The sequence below is a fragment of the Felis catus genome, chromosome A1 (genome assembly GCF_018350175.1).
Source record: "Felis catus isolate Fca126 chromosome A1, F.catus_Fca126_mat1.0, whole genome shotgun sequence".
Lineage (NCBI taxonomy): Eukaryota > Metazoa > Chordata > Mammalia > Carnivora > Felidae > Felis > Felis catus.
The window spans coordinates 8906590-8930451 of NC_058368.1; the positions used below are offsets into that span (position 1 = coordinate 8906590).

At 55.7% G+C, this 23862-nt stretch overlaps 2 protein-coding genes across 6 annotated transcripts in view; one reads left to right on the plus strand and one right to left on the minus strand.

Annotated features, from left to right (window-relative positions):
* Positions 1-9991, plus strand: part of MTUS2 (microtubule associated scaffold protein 2) — a 394139-nt gene extending 384148 nt beyond the window's left edge. For all 3 annotated transcript variants that reach the window (XM_045047752.1, XM_045047789.1, XM_003980274.6), the window contains 3 exons: positions 503-622; positions 3136-3233; positions 7113-9991. In XM_045047752.1, the coding sequence (XP_044903687.1) occupies positions 503-622; positions 3136-3233; positions 7113-7326 (432 nt within the window). In that variant the 3' untranslated portion in view covers positions 7327-9991. The remainder of the gene's footprint in view (positions 1-502; positions 623-3135; positions 3234-7112) is intronic.
* A 3394-nt stretch (positions 9992-13385) lies between these two features.
* SLC7A1 (solute carrier family 7 member 1) overlaps positions 13386-23862 on the minus strand; it is a 91620-nt gene continuing 81143 nt past the window's right edge. For all 3 annotated transcript variants that reach the window (XM_045047977.1, XM_023250398.2, XM_003980275.6), the window contains exons 9-13: positions 23060-23162; positions 21119-21336; positions 20674-20840; positions 19940-20048; positions 13386-18429 (exon numbers count right to left, since the gene is read on the minus strand). In XM_045047977.1, the coding sequence (XP_044903912.1) occupies positions 18326-18429; positions 19940-20048; positions 20674-20840; positions 21119-21336; positions 23060-23162 (701 nt within the window). In that variant the 3' untranslated portion in view covers positions 13386-18325. The remainder of the gene's footprint in view (positions 18430-19939; positions 20049-20673; positions 20841-21118; positions 21337-23059; positions 23163-23862) is intronic.

Below are 23862 nucleotides of genomic sequence, written 5' to 3' on the forward strand. Positions count from 1 at the left end.
AACCTTACTCTAGCGTTTGTTTTTCTGAAACGCCTTTTCTGCTTTCAGAACCACTTTGCTCACTTCCTATGCAAGAATCCCTCCCTCACACACACCCCCAACTCCCCGTGGACACAGGAGAGACCTGTGACTCCTGGCCTGTCTGCTGAATGAAGTGGTCTGGGCCAATGTTAAAAGTCAATGTCGAGTTTGCTCTTTTTCCTCCATGAGCTCCCTTTGGGGGATGGGCTGGCAGCCTCCAGCCACCCCAGCCTCCGGGCTGGTCAGTGGATGATGGCCTTACCTCTCTCATTCCCCGGGGAGCTCGGCCTCTCGTGGCATATCCAGGGGGAGAGCAGCGGGCATCTACATCAGGGAAGGCCGTGATGCGCCCATGCTGACACTCCGGGGCCTCCTAGGAAGCTTGTTATGGAAGGCCAGATTTAACCGGATTCACGGCACCGGTGCATACTGGGCTGTGCTGGGACCGCTGGTGACCGGCTCTCGCTCTCTGCCGTTGTAGATTGCACTGGCTCCCTATCAGCACTTGGAAGAAGACATGAAGAGTTTGAAGCAGGTGTTAGAGATGAAGAATCAGCAAATACACCAGCAGGAAAAGAAGATCATTGAGCTAGAAAAACTGGTGAGTCGGCCTGCGTCCTTGGGAGAGCTCCAGTCACCTGAATGGTATGCCTTACTGGCATCATGGAGTCACAGCCTGCAGACGGTGGGCCCTTCCCTGTCCATTGCTTACACCTGAGCAGAAATGCCACGGTTGGTCTCCAGGCCTTTCTTAGGAAGCCAGGAGTTTCCTTTATTTAATATATATGTGTGTGTGTGTGTGTGTGTGTGTGTGTATGTATATGCACATATGTATATGTAAATATGTATTTTTTTTGAGGGGGCGGGCAGGGGCAGAGAGAGAGGGGAACAGAGAATCCAAAGCAAGCTCTGCACTGAGAGCGGTGAGCCCGACTTGGGGCTCAAACTCAAAAACCGCGAGATCATATACCCTGAGCCGAAGTCCGATGCTCAACCGTCCCAGCCACCCAGGCGCCCCTGGGAAGCCAGGAGTTCTAATAAGGGAACTGAAGTGGCTTCATTCTGTGCAACTGGGAGCCCTCCTGATGGCCTGTCTCCAGCCCCCCCCCCACCGGCCTTCCTGCCCTGGGGGAGTGCTGCTTCCTCCCTCCTCCCTGGGGGGATGGGTGGCCAGACTGAGCAGAGCACTTTCCATATGTTGGTTCTTCTACCCACTGGAGCGATCCACTGGAGCGGGTGTTGTCAGGAGCCTCATTTCGCAGACGTATATGCAGACGTATAGGAAGGGGGTGTATCTCACCCAGAGCCCGTAAGTGGCCCGCCCGGGCTCCCGTCCCTGCCCTTGCGGCCCTCTGCCTCCCCCTTCAGCCCGGTTGCCATGGAACTGGCAAAGGGGCCCACTGGAGAAACAGAGCGCCCCAGAGCTCACTCCCCTCCCCTGCAGGCACAAGGGTCATACAAGGGCTGGAGCTGGAGACAGTCGTCAGAGTCACTAAGCAGAGCAGCCTGCTTCCAAGGAGACACCGTCTGGAGGTGGAGGTTGGCCTCGGGGGTCTCAGATCGCTGTTCTTCCTTTTTGATTGCTATATTCAAAATTAACTTTGACGCTGTAGAGAGAAAATACGGGCATTATAAAAAAATTATGAGATAGACGCAAATAAGGAGATTAAGATATCTTTCCAACCACGGCTAATGCTTTCCAGAGTTTTTGCTCTGTACGGTGTGCCCCCCCCCCCCCGACCCCACGTGCAGATGGTCGTATCCTGCTCTCTTCCAGCGAGCAGACCTTTAACTTGCCATCTCGGGGATGGATCATCTCATCTTACCTTTGAACGTTTGTCCCTGTTTGTCTCTGAGATATCCCTTGCCGCGGCTTTTCCCACACCAGGGGCTGATCTAGGACCACGTGCCGTATTCGGCCATCATGTCCTCTCTATCTAGCACCTCTGCTTTGTGAGGCGTCCCTCGCTGTATGGCGTAGGATGGGGGCAGACTGGGGTGTGACTGTCCATAGCCAGCATCCTGGGCGATGGTGACCACGTGGAGCTTCCCAGCAATGTCAGAGCCCTGCCCTTCCGAGCCGTGCCATGCAGCCCGGCTCACGTGGAGACCCACGACCCTCCGCCCCCAGGCTGGGCCATCTGCATTCAGTTGTCTGGTCACCCACCAGCCTCGGGGTTTATTTGGCTGTTCTTAGCCATGTGCCAGGCATTTTGCCAGCATGCATGACTTCTCCTTGCAGAAACCTTTCAGCATTAAAAAAAAAAAAAAGACCAATTTAGTCACTTCCCATTCCTTGGGAGCACAGATGCAGGCTGAAGACAAGGGCCTGACTAAAGAGCTACGACAGAGCCCAGCCCGTTGGCTCTGACTCCCAGCCCTGTTCGTGGGAGGGTGACAGTTCTCTTCCGAGATCAACTCCCCAGCGGTGAATTTGTCATTTTCTTTTCAAAACAAAATTTACTTCTGAATTTATCTTAGAATGGAACTTCAGCAGGGCCCTGGGGGACACACGGACAGAGAAAAAGGCGTAAGTTGCAGGGTGATACTAACCATCGATGGCGTTAGTTTCTGATAATGTACCGAGCCAGTCTCGGGCTTTGGGTTCCTGGCTGCCCGTACCCTCAGAAGGAAAAAATGCGTCCGTGCTATTTGTATTCCCACCCCTCCATTAATTCAGAATGTCATATTGTGCAAACACACCGGGCCAGGGATTGTGACGTAGTGCAGTTGACCCATCAGGAAGAACCCGGGGACCCGTCAGCCACCCTAGGTCCCAGCGGTGTTCGCAGCTCCCCTCTGACAACAGGGACACCCCCCACGAGAAATGTATTCTACACGGGAACCTGATGTATGCACACACGTGCACGGTAGAGGTAAAAAAAAATGTTTATATCTAAAATATGTGTAACAATAATAGTTTTATTACCACGTATGGTTTGCACTCTGGTATTTTCTGTCCTGTTCTGTTTAAAAGACACAGGCTGCTCACATCCCTCTAACTTGATTCTGTAATCACTAAGGCATCGCAAACTGCAGTCTGCCAAGCACTGTTCTTGACAACCAAAGCCCAGAAGCCTTGCTGAGAACCTCTTAACACTGTGTCTTTTATAGGCGGAAAAGAACATTATTCTAGAAGAAAAGATCCAGGTTCTCCAGCAGCAGAACGAAGACCTCAAAGCAAGGATCGACCAGAACACCGTTGTCACAAGGTAGGGGGGCCCGGCTGTGTGAGCTTCCTAAAGCATGTGTCACCTACAAAGTGGCTTTGCCGTAGCACTTCTTTGAGGGCTCTGTTTTTGTCCCAGCATCCAATTTGCCTCACTCCTCTGAGCTGTGAGGCCTTCCCCACGCAGGCTCTCGGCCTTTCTCGTATGAAGAGAAGGACAAAACACACCACCACGTATGCCACCCGGCCTGTGCCCTGGGTCTGCATCTCGGTTGTCCCCACTTTGGGGGAAACGAGCGAAATCGGCAGAGATGCGTGGCAGGGGTCTCCAACGCAGCTGGGAGGTGGAAGGTTCCTTTCTGGGCGTTTTGGAGAGACCTGCCAGCTGAGCGTCCCCAGGGAAAGGAGAAGACCCACCTAAGCAGCCCCTGAGCCGCGTCAGCCGAGCTGGGCAGAGCCGTGGGGGGGCCCTCGGCCGCTGAGCCGTTCTCCTGGGCCGGCCCGGCCAGCGGACAGCGGGGGGGTGCAGAAGCCAGAGGGAAGCCGTGTAGCCGAACGCGGCTAGCTATTCTGGGTAATAGCGTTCCCCTCTCAGTCCCCTGCTCGGAGGTGCTCCAACTCTCAAGGAAGGATGTGGAGTAAAGCAGGGTTGGGGCTCGGTCGGCCCGCGGGAGGTTATAGGCATACCTCGGAGATACTGTAGTTTCAGTTCCAGACCACCCCAAGACAGCAAGTGTCGCAGGGAAGCAGCCAAATGAATTTTCCCCAAATGAGGGGTTTCCCAGTCCGTATAAAAGGGAAGTTTACACTCTCCTGTAATCTGTTAAGTGTGAAATACCATTGTGTCTAAAAACCCAACGGACATGCCTTACCTTAAAAATACTTTATTGCCAAAAAATGCAAACCATCATCTAAAGTTTCAGTGAGTCAGAATCTTTTAGCTGGTGGAGGGTCTTGCCTCAATGTTGATGGCCGCTGACCGATCAGGGTGGGCTTCCTGAAGGCTGGGGTGGCCGTGGCAGTTTCTTAAGACGACAGTGAATTTTGCCTCCTCGATGGACTCTTCCTTTCACGAACGACTGCTCTGTAGCCTGTGATGCTGTTTGGTAGCATTTCACCGACAGTAGAACTTCTTTCAAAACTGGAGGTAGTCCTCTCAAATCCTGCTGTTGCTTTACCTACTAAGTTTGTGCAATATTCCAAATCCCTTGTCGCTTCAACAAGCTTCACAGCGTCTTCGGCAGGAGCAGAGTCCGTCTCGAGAAACCACGATTCTTGCTCAGCCCCGAGAAGCAGTCCTCACCCGATCACGTCCTGTCACGAGATCGCGGCAACGCCGTCCACCTTCAGGCCCCTCTTCTCGTCCTGGTTCTCTCGCTGTTTCCACCACATCCGCAGCGACTGCCTCCACTGACGTCCTGAACCCCCCAAAGTCATCCCGAGGGTGGGAATCAACTTCTTCCAAACGCCTGCGAGTGTTGACATTTTGACCCCTTCCCACGACTCGTGAATGTTCTTAATGACCTCTAGAACGGTGAATCCTTTCCAGAAGGTTTTCAACCGATTTTGCCCAGATCTGTCAGAGGAATCACTCCCTATGGCAGCTAGAGGCTTACCAAACGCATTTCTTCAAGAATAAGACTTGAAAGTCAAAATGACTTCTTGATCCATGGGCTGCAGAATGGATGTTGTGGTAGCAGGCAAGGAAACAACATTAATCTTGTTCGACATCTCCATCAGAGCTCTTGGGTGACCAAGCGCATCGTCAACGAGCAGTAATATTTTGAAAGGAATCATTTTTCTGAGGGGCAGATCTCAAGAGTGGGCTCCAAATATTCAGTAAACCGTGTTGTAAACAGATGTGCTGTCATCCAGGCTTTGCTGTTCCATTTATAAAGCACAGAGTGGATTTAGCATGATTCTGAAGGGCCCCGGGATTTTCGGGACGGTCCGTGAGCGCTGGCTTCAACTTGGGTCGTCAGCTGCGTTAGCCTCTTACGAGCACGTCATCTGTTCTTTGAAGCTTTGAAGCCAGGCACTGACTTCCATCTCTGGCTGTGAAAGTCCTCGATGGCATCTTCTGCCAACAGAAGGCTCTTTTGTCTACACTGAAAACCTGTTGTGCAGTGTAGCCACCTTCATGAATTGTCTTAGCCAGACCTTCTGGGTAACTTGCTGCACCAACACTTGCTGCTTCACCTTGAACTTCTAGGTTATGGAGATGGCTTCCTTCATTAGCCTCATGAACCCACCTCCATAGCTTCAGACTCTTCTTCTACAGCTTTCTCACCTCTCTCTGCTTTCACAGAATTGAAGGGAGTTAGGGCCTTGCTCTGGAGTAGGCTTTGGCTTAAGGGGATGCTGCGGCTGGTTTGATCTTTTATTCGGACCACCCACACTTTCTCCGCATCAGCAAGAAGGCCGTTTCACTTTCCTATCGTTTGTGTGTTCGCTGAGGTGGCACTTCTAACGTACCTTCAAGAACCTTCCCTTTGCACTCACAACTTGGCTGCCCATTTGACGCAAGAGGCACAGCTCTCAGCATGTCGAGGCATTCAACGTGCCTTCCTCGCTACCCTTTTGACTTCAAGTGAGAAATGTGTTACTCTCCCTTTCGCTTGGACACTTGGAGGCCATTGTAGGGTCATTCTCTGGTCTAACTTCAATACTGGCGTGTCTTGGGGAACAGGGAGGCCCAAGGAGAGGGAGGGGGACAGGGGAGTGTCTGGCTGGTGGACAGAATAGTCAGTATGCACGAAACATCGGGGCGCCTGGGTGGCCCAGTCGGTTGAGCGTCCGACTTCGGCTCAGGTCATGATCTCGCCCTCCGTGGGTTCGAGCCCCGCGTCGGGCTCTGTGCCGACGGCTCAGAGCCTGGAGCCTGCTTCGGATCCTGTGTCTCCCTCTCTCTCTCTGCCCCTCTCCTGCCCATGCTCTCTCTCTGTCTCAAAAATAAAAACATTAAAAATAAAATAAAATAAAATAAAATAAAATAACACACGAAACACACGCACGCATGCACGCACACACAGCATCCGCAGCTGAGCTCCTGGTGCTGGCATTTCATTACCACCGCAGAAGTTCACGGGGGAGACTGTGCAGGGAGCAGGTCTTTGACCTCCCCTCCAGCAGGGGCGGCAAGACCCCACTGCTGACGCGAGCGAGGTGACTTCCCAGGCTCAGTCCAGCCAGGTGCAAAACACCTGTGTCCTTATCCCGGTCAGGTCCTCAAAGGCCCCGTCAGTTTTTAATGCCACAAAGCAAGCAACTCACACTTCCTGCAGACGGCACAGACCGCATCCATTCATTCTTCATCAGGCGTCCCTCGTCAGCAGACGTTCACGGAGCGTCTGCTGTGGCCGGGCCCCAGGCTGGATGCCGGGGACTCAGAGAAGAAGGCTGTGGCCCCTGTCCTCGAGGGCGCCTAGCCCAGCAGGCAGGCCGACGCACCGAGCGTTTGCAGCAAGGGAAGGCAGGTTGCTCTCCTGGAGACCCAGGCCAGGGGCGGGGAGGCCGAGATTTGCCCCGAGGCCGACAGCACCGTCCCTGGGCTGTCCTTGTCGGTCGCCACTGTCTGTGAGCCTCCTGGGCGGCACACCCACACCAGCCCCCCACTCCTCTCCCGTCCTCTTCTGCCTTGGCATCTGCTCTGTCCACCGGACAGCCAGCGCCTCCCCCTGACCGGGCAGAGGGACTGGGAGCCAACCGGGTGTCGGCGGAGAGACTCTGGGAACAGACGTGTCCGTGGGATGAGCGGAACTCACGTTTCAACCCGAGGTTCTTGGTCACCGTGGTCCCCCTTGTCCCTGTCCCCCCACGTACAGCCCCCTCGCTTGCCTCAAACCCACTGGCCTGGCGGATCTCAAGGTAGGTGCCTTCCGGCGTGACTGCTACTCGATCGTTTCTTACTCTCTTCCCGCAGACAACTGTCGGAGGAAAATGCCAATCTCCAGGAATACGTGGAGAAAGAAACCCAGGAGAAGAAGAGACTGAGCCGAACCAACGAAGAGCTGCTTTGGAAGCTCCAAACCGGGGACCCGACCAGCCCGGTTAAACTGTCCCCCACATCCCCTGTTTACCGCGGCTCCTCCTCGGGGCCCTCCTCTCCCGCCAGAGTCAGCACGACGCCCAGATGACGCCGCCGCCACGCCGCCTGCGGGAGCCAGTGGCTCCTGTCCACCCGGGGCTCCTACCTGGAGGGAGAATTGACCAGGGGCCGGCCCGGGGCTGGCCCTGCACGCATGCTCAGTAGCTGCCTAGCTGCATTCTAAGCCAAGTCCTCTTCCGATCCTCGTGTAAGACTGTCCTGGCATTGGCACTTAGGAAAGCGTAAACGGTAGTGTCTGATGTGCAAACGTTTGACCGTAGTTAGCGCCAAAAGAAAGAAAGAAACTCCAGTTGTTCCCGAGCAATGAACTTTCACTGCAGAATTTCAGGTTAGTTACAAATAGCTCAGTTTTGAATATACATTGAATAATCATTGTGTACTGCACCGACCTGTGTGTATATTTAGATACACGTATATACACATGCAGCGGTTCTGAATTGCATTTTTTATAACACGAAGTGCTGACATATTTTGGTGAAGGTCAGCAGTTTTCTAACTTGTGCCTAAGAATTATTGGGAAATGAAAATGCATTTCTATCTAGCTTCCCAGGAATATTTCTACCCAAAATAGAAAAAGGAAAAAAAAAAAAAAGATACAGAGAAGAAGCGCCTTGCAACCTACCACCAAGTGGTCCTCTAACACAAACACCAGCGATCTGTGAACAGTAACTGCCTTTGGAACAGTCAGCTTCGTAGTCAACATGATGTGAGGTCACTATTATCCCATTCACAAGTTTTAACTATGACTACTCCTGTCGTGAGTGGCGAAGGGTTGGGGGGGGGAGCCCCTCGGGGGTTTGGCTTTTCTCGTGGACGGCACTCGTGACGGTGGCTCATCTACAGTCTCGTAAACACGAGTTTTGCTTTTTACCCAAGCGGCAGCTTGGAATCCGTCGTCACGCTCTTGCACCCTTGGGAAAATGTGGAAGAGCCTGACCTTCTAGAGTGAGGGGGAGGATGGCCTTGGAGTTGGCCAAGACCATCCGCACTCCATCCTCAGGAAGGAGAACGCTAGTACGATCTGTATCTTGACTGAGCACAGAGTAGGAAAGCGTCCTCTGCACCCCGTGTCGTTTGCTCTCATGCGATTCCATAAAGGGTCAACCCACCGAAACGGGACCCCGGGCCCCCACGTCATAGGCAACCTTCGGTTCTGTAACTCAACCCCCTCACTGTTCATTGAGGTGGCTCAGGGGTTCTGGCAGGAGCTTCCAGAAAACCAGCCCTTCCATCCTGGGGGATCCGTTCCAAGCTGTGCTAGACCATCACATGACCTCCCGCAAAGCCAGGCGTGTTTTCTGCCGGACAACCAAGCAGTACCACAGCCGACGGCGGTCCCTTCTTAGGCCCAGGAGGTTCTTCCCAATGGAGGAGCCCACTGAAACCGCCAGCCAGCGGTCCTGGCTCCTGGACTGGCATGCATCTCGGAATCGGTAGACTTAGACCGTGCAAGCTGTCCCCGTAAGTGCTATGGAGGTATAGGAGCAGAATACACAAAGAAAGACGTAGTTTTGACGGTCGATACGGTGACGGCAGTGATGCCTTTGGTTCCTGTTGGTGACAAAGACCCTGCGCTTTCTCCCGATGGCCCCTCAAAATCGTCCCGAGCACGGGGCTGCCTCTGAGCCTGCCCCAGGCCAGCAGACTCACGCAGGGATGCTCCGGGCCGGGAAGAAATGGCCTGCGGGGGGGGGGGGGGGGACCTGCTTGGCACGCACGCGGCCAGCCTGAAGACAGGCCTGTCGGCGGTCCTTGCGTGAGTCGAGGCTGGCCGGCCTCGGCTACATCTCATTTCTCGCAAACCTCCAAGGGTCTCTGCCCATCCTAGGGACCCACACGATGGATCCCCATTGAAGAAACATTTCTTTTTTTCCTTTGCTGGCTCTGCATGATGTTGTGATATTGAGTTGGGCATTCCGTTAGAGTAGATCCTGCCACGTGGACGAAAGACACAATTATTTATTCTATTAGCAGGCGCCACCCGCAGAGGACGGCTCAGCAGCCCCGCGCTGCCAGTCAGGAACTGCTTCCATCACGACACCTGCTAAACGCAGTTACACGGCAATACGCGTTTCAGTGTTACATTAGAACGTGCGACGGACGGCGTGGTAGCCTATTGCAAAGTTGTAGAGACGTTAGAACTAAGTAATCCCTCGCTAGGTGGACTAGAGCTTTGCCCTAACCAGCCCCGACCTCGGGTACTTGAGCGAATTCCCACGTTGCTCTGGCCTCCTTCCTTCATCGTGGACGCCCGTCACGTGTCGCTCTTATCCTGAAACGTGGGGGGCGGCAGCCGCTGTGCCCCGTCCCCTCCCCCCACCCCATCCCTCCCACCCCGTTAGGACTTGGACCTCTGACATGGAAGTCCCCCTGGCGCCCCCTCCCAGGCTGGAATGGTTTCCACATACGGATGCTGCAGCCTTCCCCGCCTGCCTCATACCCACCAAACCTCACCAGCCTCTTCCCGGTGTTCGGGAGACATGTCCGTGCCCTTGCACCCACCCCTGCCCACCACAAGTGGGATGAGGTTCTGGGGCGGGGGGGTGGTGCGGTGTCAGGAGAGGGGAGGGGGCTGACGGGCTGGCACACTTGCTGAGTATTTGATGGGGCCACACGCTATTTATCTGCCCCCTCCAGTTTCTGTGTTGCATATTTGTGTTTGAAGCATATTAAAATTAACTTGAGGGACCTTCTGTGACATGCACTTGATGTAATCGTTAGCCCTCTCAGGCTTCGGGAAATTCAGGCCGGGGATCCAAGGCAGGGAGGCAGGGAGGTGTTTCGCAGGCTGGGTTCCTTTTCGGCGTGTGCCAGGGTCAGCTGACCGTCACCGAGAGCCCCTCTCCCCGGACGCAGCAGGTGCAGGGTGCCCACAGCTGTCTCCCAGCCCCGATCTCCAGCAGCCCTGCCCTGGACTTGAGAGAGCTCGGAGGCTCTGCTCTGCAAGGCCATCTTCAGTGGGCTGGGGGGGGGGGGGGGGGGGTGCTGGAGTGGGTTGGAAAGGGACACAGAAAATTGAGTATATAGTCCCCCTCAGCATTGATTTCAAATTCAGACTTAGACAGGGGTATGTTTCCACCCCACAGACAGTTTGATGTGTCCTAAGTCCCATCCAGTTTTATCTGGAGCATCACTGACCTTTCCCTTGAGTGGCAATGTCCACAGCTACAGCAATTCCTTATCCTGGGCTTTCTTCCCCCAGGGGGGTGGGGGCGGGACACAGGACCCTGGAAAGTTCTGCAGCTCTCCCTGCAACATCCCGAGGGCAGCCAGGACACTCTCATTTCAACCTGAAAGCGCTTGCCCCCACCATCCCCCGGCCTCAGGCTGGCCAGCCGGACCCCAGAGTGTCCACGGGGGCCTCCCCCTTCTTGGGGTTACAAGGGAGCCCCCCGGGTAGGCCAGCTCCCCGTGGAGGTTTTGCAGGGCATGTGGCAGGGACAGCTATTTAGAGAGACCTCGAGTCTGCTCTCCCGAACAGTTGCTGAACCAGAGACTTTTCGCAGGTGATCCATCCCGAGTCACTCGGAGACCTGAGAGGGACACCACAGGTCCCCTCGGGGTCACCCGTGCTTCCAGATTGTTGAGGACAACTGCCTACTTATTAGTGATGGACTTGTCAACCGGTCCTAACCTGTTAGTTTCCTCCGGGGTGTCTTGGGTCTTCCCCTTTCAGAATAACCACGTCCCCAGTGTCCTTGCCCCTACACATGAGGTAAGCAAAGGAAAAATGGATCATCTCAGAGAAGGGAGGGATGGGAGAGCTCACGTCGGGTAGAAACCTCAGAGCTGGATACTTCGCACCTGCCGGTGGGAGCTGCACGCTGTTCCCGCGCCTGGTGCCGCATCGTGCAGCATCAGTGGCCGGCCACCAAGCGATGACCCGAGGACCACACCCTGTCATTGCCTCTGGGATCATCGAGAGTCAGAGTCCCGGAGACTTTGGGTCCAATACTTAAAAAAAAAAAAAATCATGAAAGGCTGGTAAGCTGTCCCCGTTGTGAAGACGGAGTTAATTCACTGAGGTTTGCTGAGTCACTTATTTAAAAGCCGGGTGGCTTCTCTTAAACTCCTGGAGGCAACGGCAGGACAGCCGGGGCCCATTCTTCCCGCTCAGCCTGGAGGTTAGACGTGCTCGGGAAGGGCAGGTGCATTTGGCCTCCCTCACCACCACGTCCGCAAGTTTTGCCAGTGTGGGCACCACGGGGGGGGGGGGGGTCGGGTGGTGCGCGGCTCTCAGCGGGGACCACCGGGCTGCACGTGACCAAGGGCCCCCGCCCGGCGTCCTGCACCCCCCCCCCCCGGCCGCCTGCCAGGAGCACCCACACTCCCAGATCCCCGAGCACAGCACGCTGCCCCTGCACGGGCCCCCCCCCCGCTGTGCGCACAGTGGTCTCTTGGGTTAACTGCACCCACACTAATGTGGCAGGGTCGTGTCCGGTCCCCCCTCTCCCGCCACCCTGCAGGGGGCTGCCATCTAAGCAGGCGCTCGGGAACGTCATCGTTCCAAGGAGTAGAATCTGAAACCTCCACGGGAAAGTCCAAGCTTCATAACTTCTCTCGGCCCCCACTCCGTCCTGGAGCCACCGCGGTTTAGGTGCCGGACGCAGCGACACTTCCGCCCCCCCCCCCCCCCGCCACGTGGCACTGTCGTCAACAGCGGCGTCTCTGGCTCGCGGGGCAGCCGCACTTTGTAAGACGAAACTATTGCCTCCGGAAGAGGGGCGGACAGGGCGGCCCACGGTTGGTGGTCCAGAGGTCGCCGGCTCTGTTCGGTGGCCGAGCAGGGCCGCGCTGGAATAGGCGGCCGCGCCCCCCCCCCCCCCCCCCCCCCGCAGGCTGGAGACCGGCGAGGAGTTCGGGAGGCTTCCTCGTGGCTGCCGGTGCCCAGCTGTTCGGAGGCGGCTTTTGATTCGCCGGAAGCGTCTCGTAACCAAACCGTGCGAGGCACGGCTTGCTCCAGGGGGCTCCCCCTCAGGCGTCCCGAGTTGGAATCCCCTGTGGGCTCAGGCTTTCCTGCAAAACGACTGACGCCCGGCTGGGGACTCCTCGGGCCGCTCGCCCCGCGCCGTGCCGGCCGCTAGGTGGCGCTGCGGCGCCGCGGGAACGGGGCTCCGCCTGGCGCTCCCAGGGGCGGCCTCTCGGCGGCGGCGGCGGCGTAAAGGAGCCGGAAGGGACCGGCCCACGTGGCCTTCGCCGGGTGCGGGACCGCGGGGCGCTCCGGCGCGGCGCTCCCCGGCGTCCGCAAGCTGTCAGCAGAGACTTTGACGGAGAGATCGCTCGCCGGGAGTCGCCCGGGGGACGACCAAGGGGACTCCCGCCTGCCCGCGGCCGGGCCACCCCCGGGTGCGGAGCGGGGATGCCGCGCAAGGTCCAAGCTCCGTGGCCTGGTGCGCCGTGTGGCGGATGGGCCCCGAGATGTCCAGGGGTCTTGCGGACAGATACTGTGAAACCAGCAGCGGCCCCCTGGCCCTTCCTCTCCTAGGGTGCAGGGTGTCCGCTGAGAAGATGCCAAGGTCGGGCCTTGTCTTCCCCGGGCAACACACCTCCCAGCGTGATCACCAAATCATTGCATCCTAGTGTCTGAGAGTTAAGGCCAGTGGACTGAATCTGTCTCCTGTGCAAGCAAATGCTTCCTTCCTCAGGGGGGGAACGGGGGGGGGGGGGGGGGAAGGGGCAGTTCCTGGGAAGTGCCGGGCTAAGGAGCGTGGTGCAAGGCGGTTGGGCCACATTGGTGCCAAGTGCTTTGGCTGATGAGCGGCTTTACGCCCTGGCTGGCGGAAACCTTGGTGGGAAGCCTTCCCCGCCCAAATGCAAGCCAAGTGTGGAAAGAGTGGGAGGTGGGGAGATAGCGCAGGGGATCCTAAATGAGTGCTGGGGGGAGGGGGGATTCCCTGGTTGAGGTGCTATTTCACGGAATGAGGCTTTCCACCAAATGGCCGAAGGAAAACGGGGCATTACAACATCCGGCTGTAGGGAAACGGGAAAATACTCAAGAAGCAAAGGGCGAGATCTGGAACTCTCTATGGGGCACTGCCAGGCTTGGGGACCCAGCCAGGAGCGGCCACAATGCTTGAGAACACGCTGTAGCCATAGACAGAATTTATTAGAGTTTGCAGAAGCATGAGATAATGTACCACAAAATAGTTTGATTTTACAACATATAGTAGGAGGTTGTCAACATACAGTGTTGTCAGCAAAAATGGGATACAGAGCAGAGTTTCACATTTTTTTTTAAAGGTGATGGATGACCTATACGCTTGTCCTTAAAATAAAACCAGGAGGGGCCAGCAGAGACAGGCTGCTTTGCAGTTGGGTGTCAGAATCTTAATCTAGTATCACAATTGTAAGAAACTATAAGAAAACTATTAGAAAAATAGAACATCAAACAAGCAAAAAACATTATACAATTTACAGAATAAGAAACACAATTCTTTTAACAACGGCTGCACGTTCAGAAGAAGAAAAAGTTTACTGGAGAAACCACAGCTCTTCAGGTTTGGTAATAAACCAGCCCTCACCAGGATCATCACCCTCTGTGCTTCTTAGATCCATCGACGCTGAAAGGCACAACTTAAGCGGGAAACTTATTTTAAATACATATATTACAACTTCTCAAATGGGAAAATAAATCCCAAACTTTAAAAAAGAAAAAAGTCTGTCATCAAGAAACACAAAGTCATATACCTTGTTAATAATTTAACAAAGTCTTAGCGCGTCTTCCTGACCCTGTGGGACATGCTCATACCCTGAGAAATTCAATCTGGACTTCACAGCCAAGGTCTTTATTTCATGTGGGTTTTTCAGCCGGCAGTTCAACACACTTACAGGGTGATCCAGGAGGGGTCCTTGATAACTGTGCCCTGAGACCCTTGGCTGGTCCCCGTCCCTCTTGAAAGAGAGCACTGCCGCTCAATGAAGCGACGGGCACATAAACACTCTGGATTCTAGTGATGAATATAGTATCAAAGTCAGTTGACTTTTTGTTTTTTTTTTTTTTTTTTTGCTTTACAAACCCATTAGGCATCATAACTCTGATGATGAAATACGGAGTGTAGCCTCTTGCACCACTGGATAAAGCACTTCATTACCAAAAACAAAAGTCCACAAGAGTCCAACAAAAGGTCTCTCACTCTCCCTAAGGAGCCTTACTTACAATACTCTCGTGATGATGGCAAACACCCATCTTAAATTATACGTGACAAATATACGTAACACATATTCAGTTCCATCTGCTGGTAACTCTGTAACAGTTCCGCACACAAGCGTCGCACACCTGTGCCCGGCAGAGTGCCGACGTGCCTGGAAACACTTCTCCATCCGTGCCATAACACCTCGGGGACAGGGCCTGGCATGGAGATGGCCCTAGGGAGCCGACAGAGCAATCGGCTCGTACTAGATGTGTGAAAGCAGGACACGTGAATCCAGAAGATGGGTCCTGGCACAGAGCCAGCAGGTTGGCGAGGCCCCTGAAATGCCCACGAGCCCACCTAGTCGGGTGGGGCCTTTACGAGGCATGCCCACACGCCCCCAAGGAGCCCAGATTCTGCCCCTGTGCTGTACCGGTGTTAGGCTTGGGGCCATCCTGGGCAGACTGCAAACCTCAGTCAATTCAGAACGCCCGCTCAGTGGTGGGGATGGCAGGGACGGAGGGGCGGGGAGAGAGCAGAGCCCAGGTCGCGGCCACGGCCACGCAGGAAGCCCCACGAACGACCACCAGATGCCTCATCCGGGTGTGCACACGGGAGCGGGCCAGGGCCTGAGGAGCTCGGGGTGGGTGAAGCCCCCACGGTGGTGCGGTCACCTGCGGGCACGTGGCAGGCAGGGGGGCTGTGATACCCGAACCACAGCACCAGCACCTGGGACCATGTCCTGACAGGGGTGACTCGGTGGAGCAAAACCACGAGTCAGGGGGCCGAGGGGCTCTGGCAACAGTATCAGTTCAGCAGTCCTTCCGCAACAGCCTGGGAAAGATGGCCCTATCGCTCCCCGCTATTGGCTTGGAAAAACAAACGGGGCCCAGAGTTGGGCTGAGGGGTGTGAGCCGGTGGGGCAGGCTGAGGCGTGTGCAGAGGCCCAATCTCCTGCTGACGGTCCTCCTCCTGGAAGCGGGCTCGGCCTCCCCCACCCACGGAGCCCGACTGCCTCCCCGGCGACCCCTCGCACCCCTCGCTCTTCAGCAGAGGTCCTGGGGCTCCACGGCTCGCTTCTTTGTGAGTCTTCACGGGGTCGTGAGAACACGTAGGGCGGGGGGACCACGGGAGGCAGGAAGGGCTGCTTACTCAACACAAAAGGGTCTTCCCAACGTGGGTGGTTTGGGGCTGGGCCACAGATAAAAGCAGACACAACGTCCCCGAAGGGCATCTCGAGAAGTGTGGAATTTCTGATGATGTAGGAAAGTGGCCAAGACAGGACACCGAGAATCAGTCTTGCTGGGACTGGGGAGGCGGGGGTGGGGGGGGAGGCCAACTGTCGGGCGCTTCTGCCTGTGTGTGTGTGTGTGTGTGTGTGTGTGTGTTTGCGGGGAAGGCATGAAGGCTGGGGTAAGAAAAAGCCTGTCCGCACGGGGGAGGCTTCCCCCAAACGGCGCTCGCGACACCACCGTCCTCGTGTACAGGAGAGGAAAGCTCTGGCAACCGCACAGAAGCCACTCTCAACAGAAGCGCGGTGACCTCGCCAACTATTTATCCATGCCCCCTCAGGTGTCCTGTCCTAAGCGGGAGGCTCCTGGTCCTGACAGGGGAGGCGGCGGGGGCTTTGCACCCCCGCGCGGGTGAGCCTTGCTGAGGCACTTGCCGGCTTTGGGGTGAGGAAGGGGGAGACTCACGCGCCAGAAGGCCCTCACCCCGCGGCGTGTTGTCTGTTATCAGGCAAACACACCTTGCCGGTTGCTAGAACGATCCACGATGCCAGCTGAAACATCAACTGTATACACAGTCTGTTGTGTGCTCTCTTGCACAGACATTTCAGAAAGAGAAATTAAAGTTAAAAAAAATTTTTTTTTCTCTTCCCTCCGCCTTCCGTCTCGGGCACTCTCTTTGCCTCAAGTTCTCTTTGCCTATGTGGAAAGACAACAGACGAATCAAGCAAACAAATAGCTAACAAACCCTACAAGACAGCAGACGAGAAGAACCCCCAAAAAATAAGTTAATATTTATCAAAATATTGTACAGCACCAATCTACATAAATTTAAATATCTTTCTTTGGAAACCCACGCTTTGGGCTCTCAGGCCCCTCCCTCTGTAACATTCACAAATGATAATTTAGAATAAAGCTTCCGGCACGGCGGCCGGGGCCTAGAGCAGAGGCGGGCCGCCACCCCCCACCGACTGACCCTGCCATCTGGCCGCTTCATGAATTCCTGCGATTCTCTCCAAGGAGCCACGGAGGGAGAGGAGACAAGTGCCGCCGATTTATCAGGCTTCGTCCTACCATATTTGTGTCAAAGGCCAGAAGGGGAAGAAACGGGAGTCTGGGCTTCAAAAGCAGCATTTACATTTTCCGGGGGATCCACACGGCCGTGTCCCTCACCTGCCATCAACAGGGGGCCCTTCTGGCTCCTGAGCCACACACTCGAATGGGAAGGGAGATGGAATCCGTGCTCGTGTTTCCTCAGGCTCCTATCCGCAAGAAGTGTGTGAGCCATGGAGTGCTCCAGTGCGTGGGAGGGGGCACGCTGTGTACAGGGACCCCAGCTGGCTCTCCAGCTTAAAACTTATGGAGACAGGAGGTCCGCGCCCGGGCTGCAAACCCATATACAAACCTGCAGCATGTGGACAACAGATACACGACAGGGACAGCAACAGGACCCCAAATTCTCACGCGCGGACCCCACACCGAGTAAATATTTGGCCATTTTCCAAGTTAATACTAAGCGCCAACTTAATTTGGAGCGATTCACAGATGCTGACGGGACTCAGCTCGATTACATAGAAGAGAAGGGCCAAAGAGATCACCTCGGGCCAGAAGCAGCTGGGAGGACCGGCCACCGTCGCGTCAGGAGGAGCAGACGCCTGCCTTGGGAGCCTGGCAACACTCGAGAAACGGACCCGCACGCGCCAGAGGGAGGGAGTCAGCGCTTGGCAGAGACCCACAGAGAACAGCGCTCTAAGCTCTGCTGATCTCGGGCCAGGCCTACGGAAACGCAGCGTCACGTTCCGGTTGCTCGGGACACGCCGCCTTCGTGCGAGACGCCAGAAGCAGCAGGAACTGGCCTGGGCCCGGAGGGAGCACACCTGGCGGAGGGCCCGGTGCTCAGGCGTGAGGAGCGGAGCCGGCCAGCCCTCGGTCCTTCCGCCTGGTTCCCGCAGCGGCCTCGGTGCCACCGTGGAGCGGGCCGGGTTCCGTCAGCTGTCGGGGCAGAGCCGCTGCCGGGAAGAGGAAGGGAGGGAGGGCTCACGTTCCTCACGACCCCTTCTGGCAGCACAGAGGACAGGAGTGGGAGAAGGAAACCAGTCCCGCTTCTCCTTTCTAAGCTGTCCTTTGGCTCCGGGGGTAGCACTACTGGGGACACACTGTCTGGGCGACTCATCCTGCGTGTACGGTCGGCCTTCAGGGTCAGGCAGGGAGGTGGCTGCGGAAAGTGTGGAGTATGCACGTGTTCAGTGCCAGAGCGGTCCTGCGGGGGGGGGGGGGGGGGGGGGCGGGGGGCTGGACTCCCAAGGTGACGAGAAAAGGTGGCCGCCATTCTGCGGCCGCAGCAGCACGGACACAGAGCCGGCGAGGACGGGAGCTGTTCTCTTTGTTCAGAGGGATGTCAGGAGACACAGTGGAAACCACAGCCAAATGGCCCCAGCCGGGGAGCTGAGAGAGGTGACTGGGACCTGGTGCCACCTGCCACGGGGCAAGTCTGCGCAAGACACACGGGCTGTGGGCCGAGGCTGCGTTTCAAGTAGCTGCACCTTCTGCTGCGGTGGGGCTTGGATGTGGGGGGGTCCTGACGCACTGGTGGAGAGAGCGAGGTGCTCCCGGGACCTCTGCGGGCATCCCTCGGGGCTGCTGCCACCTCTGGGGGCGGGGCTGTGTGTCACTTGCAATGGTCCAGATTGCCGTCAGGAGTCCTTGCTTGCTCGGCGGCCAGGGACGCCTCCTCGCTGTGCCACAGACCATAGCCAAAGTAGATGATGAAGCCTGCGGGCCGAGAGCAGAGACCGGGAGTGAACAGGGCAGGCAGGGCTCAAGGGCAGAGGGCAGAGCAGCTCTGGGGGAGTCACGTGGCCCCGCGGGAAAGTCTCTCCGTGCTGCCGGACCCAGGCCTGCGCCCACAGCAAGCAGCCCTTGTGGGCTCACTTTCTGTATCTGGAGACACACGGGACTCCTCCACTCCAGCCTGCAAAGGTTTCGGTCTCGCCCCTCCAGGCAGCGAAGGCACGCTCCAAGGGCAGCCTCACACTGGAGCAGTTCCTGAGCAGGGGGAACAGCCGGGGGGTCCCCGGAGGGGTGCTGGTCCCTCAGCTTCATCCACTGACCACCTAGTTGGTGCCCCGCGGCCACTGGAGGGGACAGGACGGACGCTCCAGCAGTCAAACTGTTTCCCACGAGGGTGGGATCTCCAACAGGGGTGGGGGCTGTTCCAACCAGGGCTCCCCAGGCTATTCGTGTGGCCTCCACGGCCCTGACTGCCTCTGTTTCTCAGCCCATTCCAGGGTCGGGGGCTCCAAAGATCTGTGGTGGGGCCCAGAGATCTGAGCTTCTAACTGGCCACCTGAGGACTGGGGCCCATGCCAGGGACGCAAGGAGAGCGGGCCTTAAAGGAAGGGCTCAGCCACCAAAAGCCCCGGAAAGAAGCCAACGGCTTGGAGCACATCCCGGGAGCTCACGTCTGGGACGCGGGAATGAGCAGCTCCCCCTGAGCCGACTCTCTCCCAGGAAGGCTCTGTGGGGGCATCCGTGGAACCAGCTCAGGCTACACCGTGCAGACAACGTGGGGCCTGCAGAGCACGACCGTGAGGCGGCAGCCATCTGCCCCTAAGTGTGGTGACGCAGGGCCGAGGGCTTTGGAAGAAAACACAGGCCTGGAGTCCCTGCTCTTGCCGGGGACGCCGAGGGGAGAGACAAGGCCCGCTCCCCAGGTATCAGTGCCGAGGACGGAGTCTGAGTCCATTTTCCGTAGTCCCTGGTGTCAGACGCTCAGGGAGGGGGAGGGCCACGGTCAGCCCCCAGCAGGGCCAGCACCCACACGGTCACCCCCAAGCCTCCCGCAGACCCCACCAACACGCACAGCCCACGGGGGCCAGTGGGCAGCTACTGGCCGGGCCGGGGGAGGCACGGTCCAGGCCTTCTCGTGTCAGAGGAGGTGAATCGGTGCTTTGTCAACAGCAGACTCACCGCCTCGCTCTTGTTACCTTCCACTTGCGCCCAATGACATAACTAGTTCAGGCAAGAGCTATTAAAATGAAAAGCATCTGGAGGGGAGGGGAGGACCCACAATCTACTCGGAGGTCCTTTTTGAGAGAAAACCGCGGACGACGTGTTTTCACTACGTTGTGAAATCTGAAGGGAAGGAGGCTCAATGACAAGAGGCACCCAGCCAAGTTGCAGGAAAGAGGACTGAGCAGCACAGCACCGGCTCTGGGGACTGGTGCGGGGGCGGGGGGGCTCTGAGAGACGCCGTCACAGTGCAATCCAAGATCTCACGTACCTATTAGCATCCACACTGCGAACCGGACCCACGTGCCCTGGTCCAGCTGCATCATGAGATAGACGTTCACAAAGATACTCAGGACGGGAAGTACGGGCAAGAAAGGCACCTGCAAAGATACCAGGTGAGTGTCAAGTCTGCAGGGAGAGGAGCGCGTGGGGACGACGCCTTTTGAGTCCTTCAGTGAAACTACCTAGGAAACGATAGCGTCCCCGAGATTCGGACGGACTGTGCGATTTACATGGGGAGGAGGGAGTGAGCGTAGCCCAGCCCACATGCACACACACAGACGTGCCCACACACGGGCAGCGCGGGTGGGAGTCTGGTTCTAAGCTACTAAGTGCTGAAGTGAGCTCTATTCTGATTTCCCCCCCCTTCCTATTCTCCTGCTAAAGAAAGGGCTAGAAGAGGGACTTCCACTTATCTCCAACAGTGGACTGCTTTATTATTTGTGTCACCTCCAAGGCTTGGTGATGCCATGCGATCCCGCTGGATCCATGGATGAAAAGCCCCCGCGGAGAGGTGTGCTGTGACCCCTGAGAGGCAGGGCAGGGAAGGGTGCCTTCCTTCAGGACCGGCCCCCCTCAGCAGGTACTGTCTGCGTCTCATGTTTTCGGAGGCTGGCCGGCAAGCCCCCCCTCCTCAGATACGTGAGCCTGGCAGAGCCCACGGTCCGTGGCACATGTGTGGGAACCTGCCAGGCGGCTCCCTAGGGGCCCCTTAGAGCTGCTCACCTTAAAGGAGAGCTTGGTCTTGCTCTCAGGCTGCCTCCAGATGATGATTGTCACCACGGAGCAGAGAAGGGCAGATATGGTGAGCATAAAGATTGCCCACAAGTCCCCTTTTGTCAGCGGCTCCTTTCCAAGCACAGCCACAATGCAGAAGGTGAGGATTAGAATTGCTAAGGAGGGGGGAGAGAGAGAGAGAGAGAGAGAGAGAGAGAGAGAGAGAGAGAGGCACAATTCAATCTTGTTTCAAAACCCCACAGATATCCTCAGTTTTCCCCAAAACCTATGGAGAGGGAGGCTGTACTTCTGCAGCCATCAACCACCATCGCGGTCCAGCAGCAAGACACAGGCTTATCCTTTCCTGCACTTGCCTCCACCACCAGCGACAAGAAACCATACAATGCCAACGAGCAAGACCCCAAACACCTTACAGGGAAGGGCAGGCTCTTACCTATGAGGCTGGTTGAAATGTTCACAATTAGCCCGGAGAATTTGGAAGGCTCCATATTTCTGGGTGAAAGTATGGTTTTCAAAGAAAACCTTTCTGCTTCTGGTAAAAAGCCTGTCTGGGAATCACTGGTGCTCACCAATTCATTCTGGTCCACGTGATCTAGTTCATCGGTGGTTCTGGCCATCTGGTATACCATGTTAGGCTGCTCTGGCTGATACCTGTAAAGAAACGCGGTGCATGACCACCAAAATGTGCTTTAAAAGGGCAGGAGGACACACACTAACTCAAGTCCTAAGTTACCCAGGACACAAAGCATAAAATGGGAAGAAGATGGTCAGGATGATGCATTCTCTGACAAAGCAGATCCAGAGGAGGGGAGCTGAGTCCCCGCCTTCTGTTCCCGCTTCTGGGCAACACCCTCCTTGGCGTCTCGGATATGAGACAATTTGACCTCCCCCGTGAACCAGCCCAGAGGAATGTCCTGACATGGCTTCTCTTGCTCTGAGAAGTAGCACTGGCCCTTGGATGCTTAAGATATTAGGCCACTTCCAACAGAACCATGGCTGAAGGGGACTAAAAATACAAACGGAAATAGAACGCAGTAACATTAGGATCCTACTTGGTCTAGAGAGCCAGAGAAACGTGTCTGCACGCTGACGGATTTGAGAAATTCTGTTTGTGAGACCTAATTGGATCAATTTATTTTAAAACTCCAAATGCCTTAGAATAAATAACTTTATACAGCTGGCTAAAGGACTGAGCCTGTGGCCTGATTTCCAAGACACAAGCTTCCTGCAAGTAAAGCATTCATATTAAATGAGGCTCCTTATCTTCCACCCAAAACAACAGAGCTCAAATCGTTTCTACCAGCTGTGAAAAACAAGAGTGCTTGAGGAATTATTTTGCATATAATGTAAGAGTGAACATAAAGATACTTAACCAGTTTTTCACTGATTCACTTATGTTAACACCAGTCAATTAAGAATGTGAGGGGACCTCGGAAAAGACGCCAGTGTTGAGCCCTTAGGAAGGAATAAGTGGTCAGAAAACTAGCAAACTAGTTTTAGCTGATTCTACACAGCCGCTACTGAGGCTCAACTGAGGCCTGACATACATTAGATGCTAAGCACGTTAGAAACGGAATTAACGATCTTGCAAGTATTCCAGGTGACCACCATTGAGAGTCTCCATGACTCCATATTCCCATGCTAAGTGCTCCCTTAAGCCACTCCTGGTAGTGAGGAAGTAGAGCCCTGTCCTTTCAGAGCAAGGAAGATTGGAGCCCGGGGGAGGGGGGGGCGGTGCTCTGGGAGCAGGGCACTGCAGCAGCTGGGAAGGGGACACCAAGCCCAGGCCCAGAGCGGCTTTATTATGGCCATCCCTGGGGCTGGTCTGGACCACACAAGGCTAAAGCAGCCAGAACCTGGAGGTCTTATTGAACGTCATCAACCTTGGCTGCTCCACGCCCTACACAGCAGCTCACTCCTCCAGTGGTGGTGCAATGCTGCTGGAGAAGCACCACACTGACCTCAGTTTCACACAACTTGGATTCCTCCAGTTCCCACCAAGACTAGTCCCCCGTGCCAGTGCCCTCCGAACTGAGAACCTGGACCGAACCGAAACCATTACCCTAAGCCTTCAAAAACTCTGTTCCCTGGATCCAGGCCCAACAGTTGGGCCGAGAACCTGTCTCTATCCTCCCAATACCTCACCAGAAAAATGAGGGCATGTAGTAGTGAGAGGCGGGTCCCCTGACTCTTCCTCTTCAACGACGTTCTCTGTAACTAGGCTCTCAGCCACCAAATCCCACCCTCTCCAGGAGAGTTCCCAAAGGAGCTATCAACAACCTAAAATTTACACTGTATAAACCATTAACTTGATCTTTTAAAAGGCTAACAGGGGGCACCTTTCTACCACGGAACCCAGAAGAGCCATACGTACCGTAAGACCAACACACAGGCAGCCACCAAAGAGTAAGCCAGGAGAGTGCCAATTGACATGAGGTCCACCAAGTCCTTCAGGTCAAAGAGAAAGGCCATCACAGCTGGGGAGGAGACAAACATCAGGATCCATGGATGGCCCTCTACACACACTTACAGCCAGAACCACCACCCATCCGTGATCCAGGCCACACAGGGGATGTTGCTTTTACTTGCTTTCTCACCCCAGCCCTTCCCATGCAAAGACATGGTGATATTGCTTAAAAGGAAGAAAAGCTCAGAATTAAATCATACACACAGTCCTCAGCAGACGGTAATAATAATTAACATTTATATAGAGAGTACTTTGATCAACATGACCTTTATCGATCCTTACGGCAACTTTGCAAGCTATCCCTACTCTACAGATGGAGAAACTGAAGTCAAACACGTTGGGAGACTTCTAAGGTCACACAGCCAGAAAGTGGAAAAGTCAGGATCTCAGCTAGGTGCTTGTGGCTCTGAGTCCGGTGTGTCTTTCTCTATACCAAGCAGACTCACGGTCAGGTATATCTATCCATCTATCTACACACCATCCATCCATCCATCCATCCATCCCCCATCATCTATCCATCTATCCAGCCATCCAACCACTTATCCATCATCCATCCACCCAGCACTCATTGAGGGTATGCCAGTCGATGAGCACTAGATGTACACCAACAAACAGGGCAGACCAGATAGTCTCTGGCCTCCCTGAGTGTATCATCTAAGACTTAGGCATCAGCAGGCAACAGTAATGAGCAGGTGGGTGAAGTCAAGTCC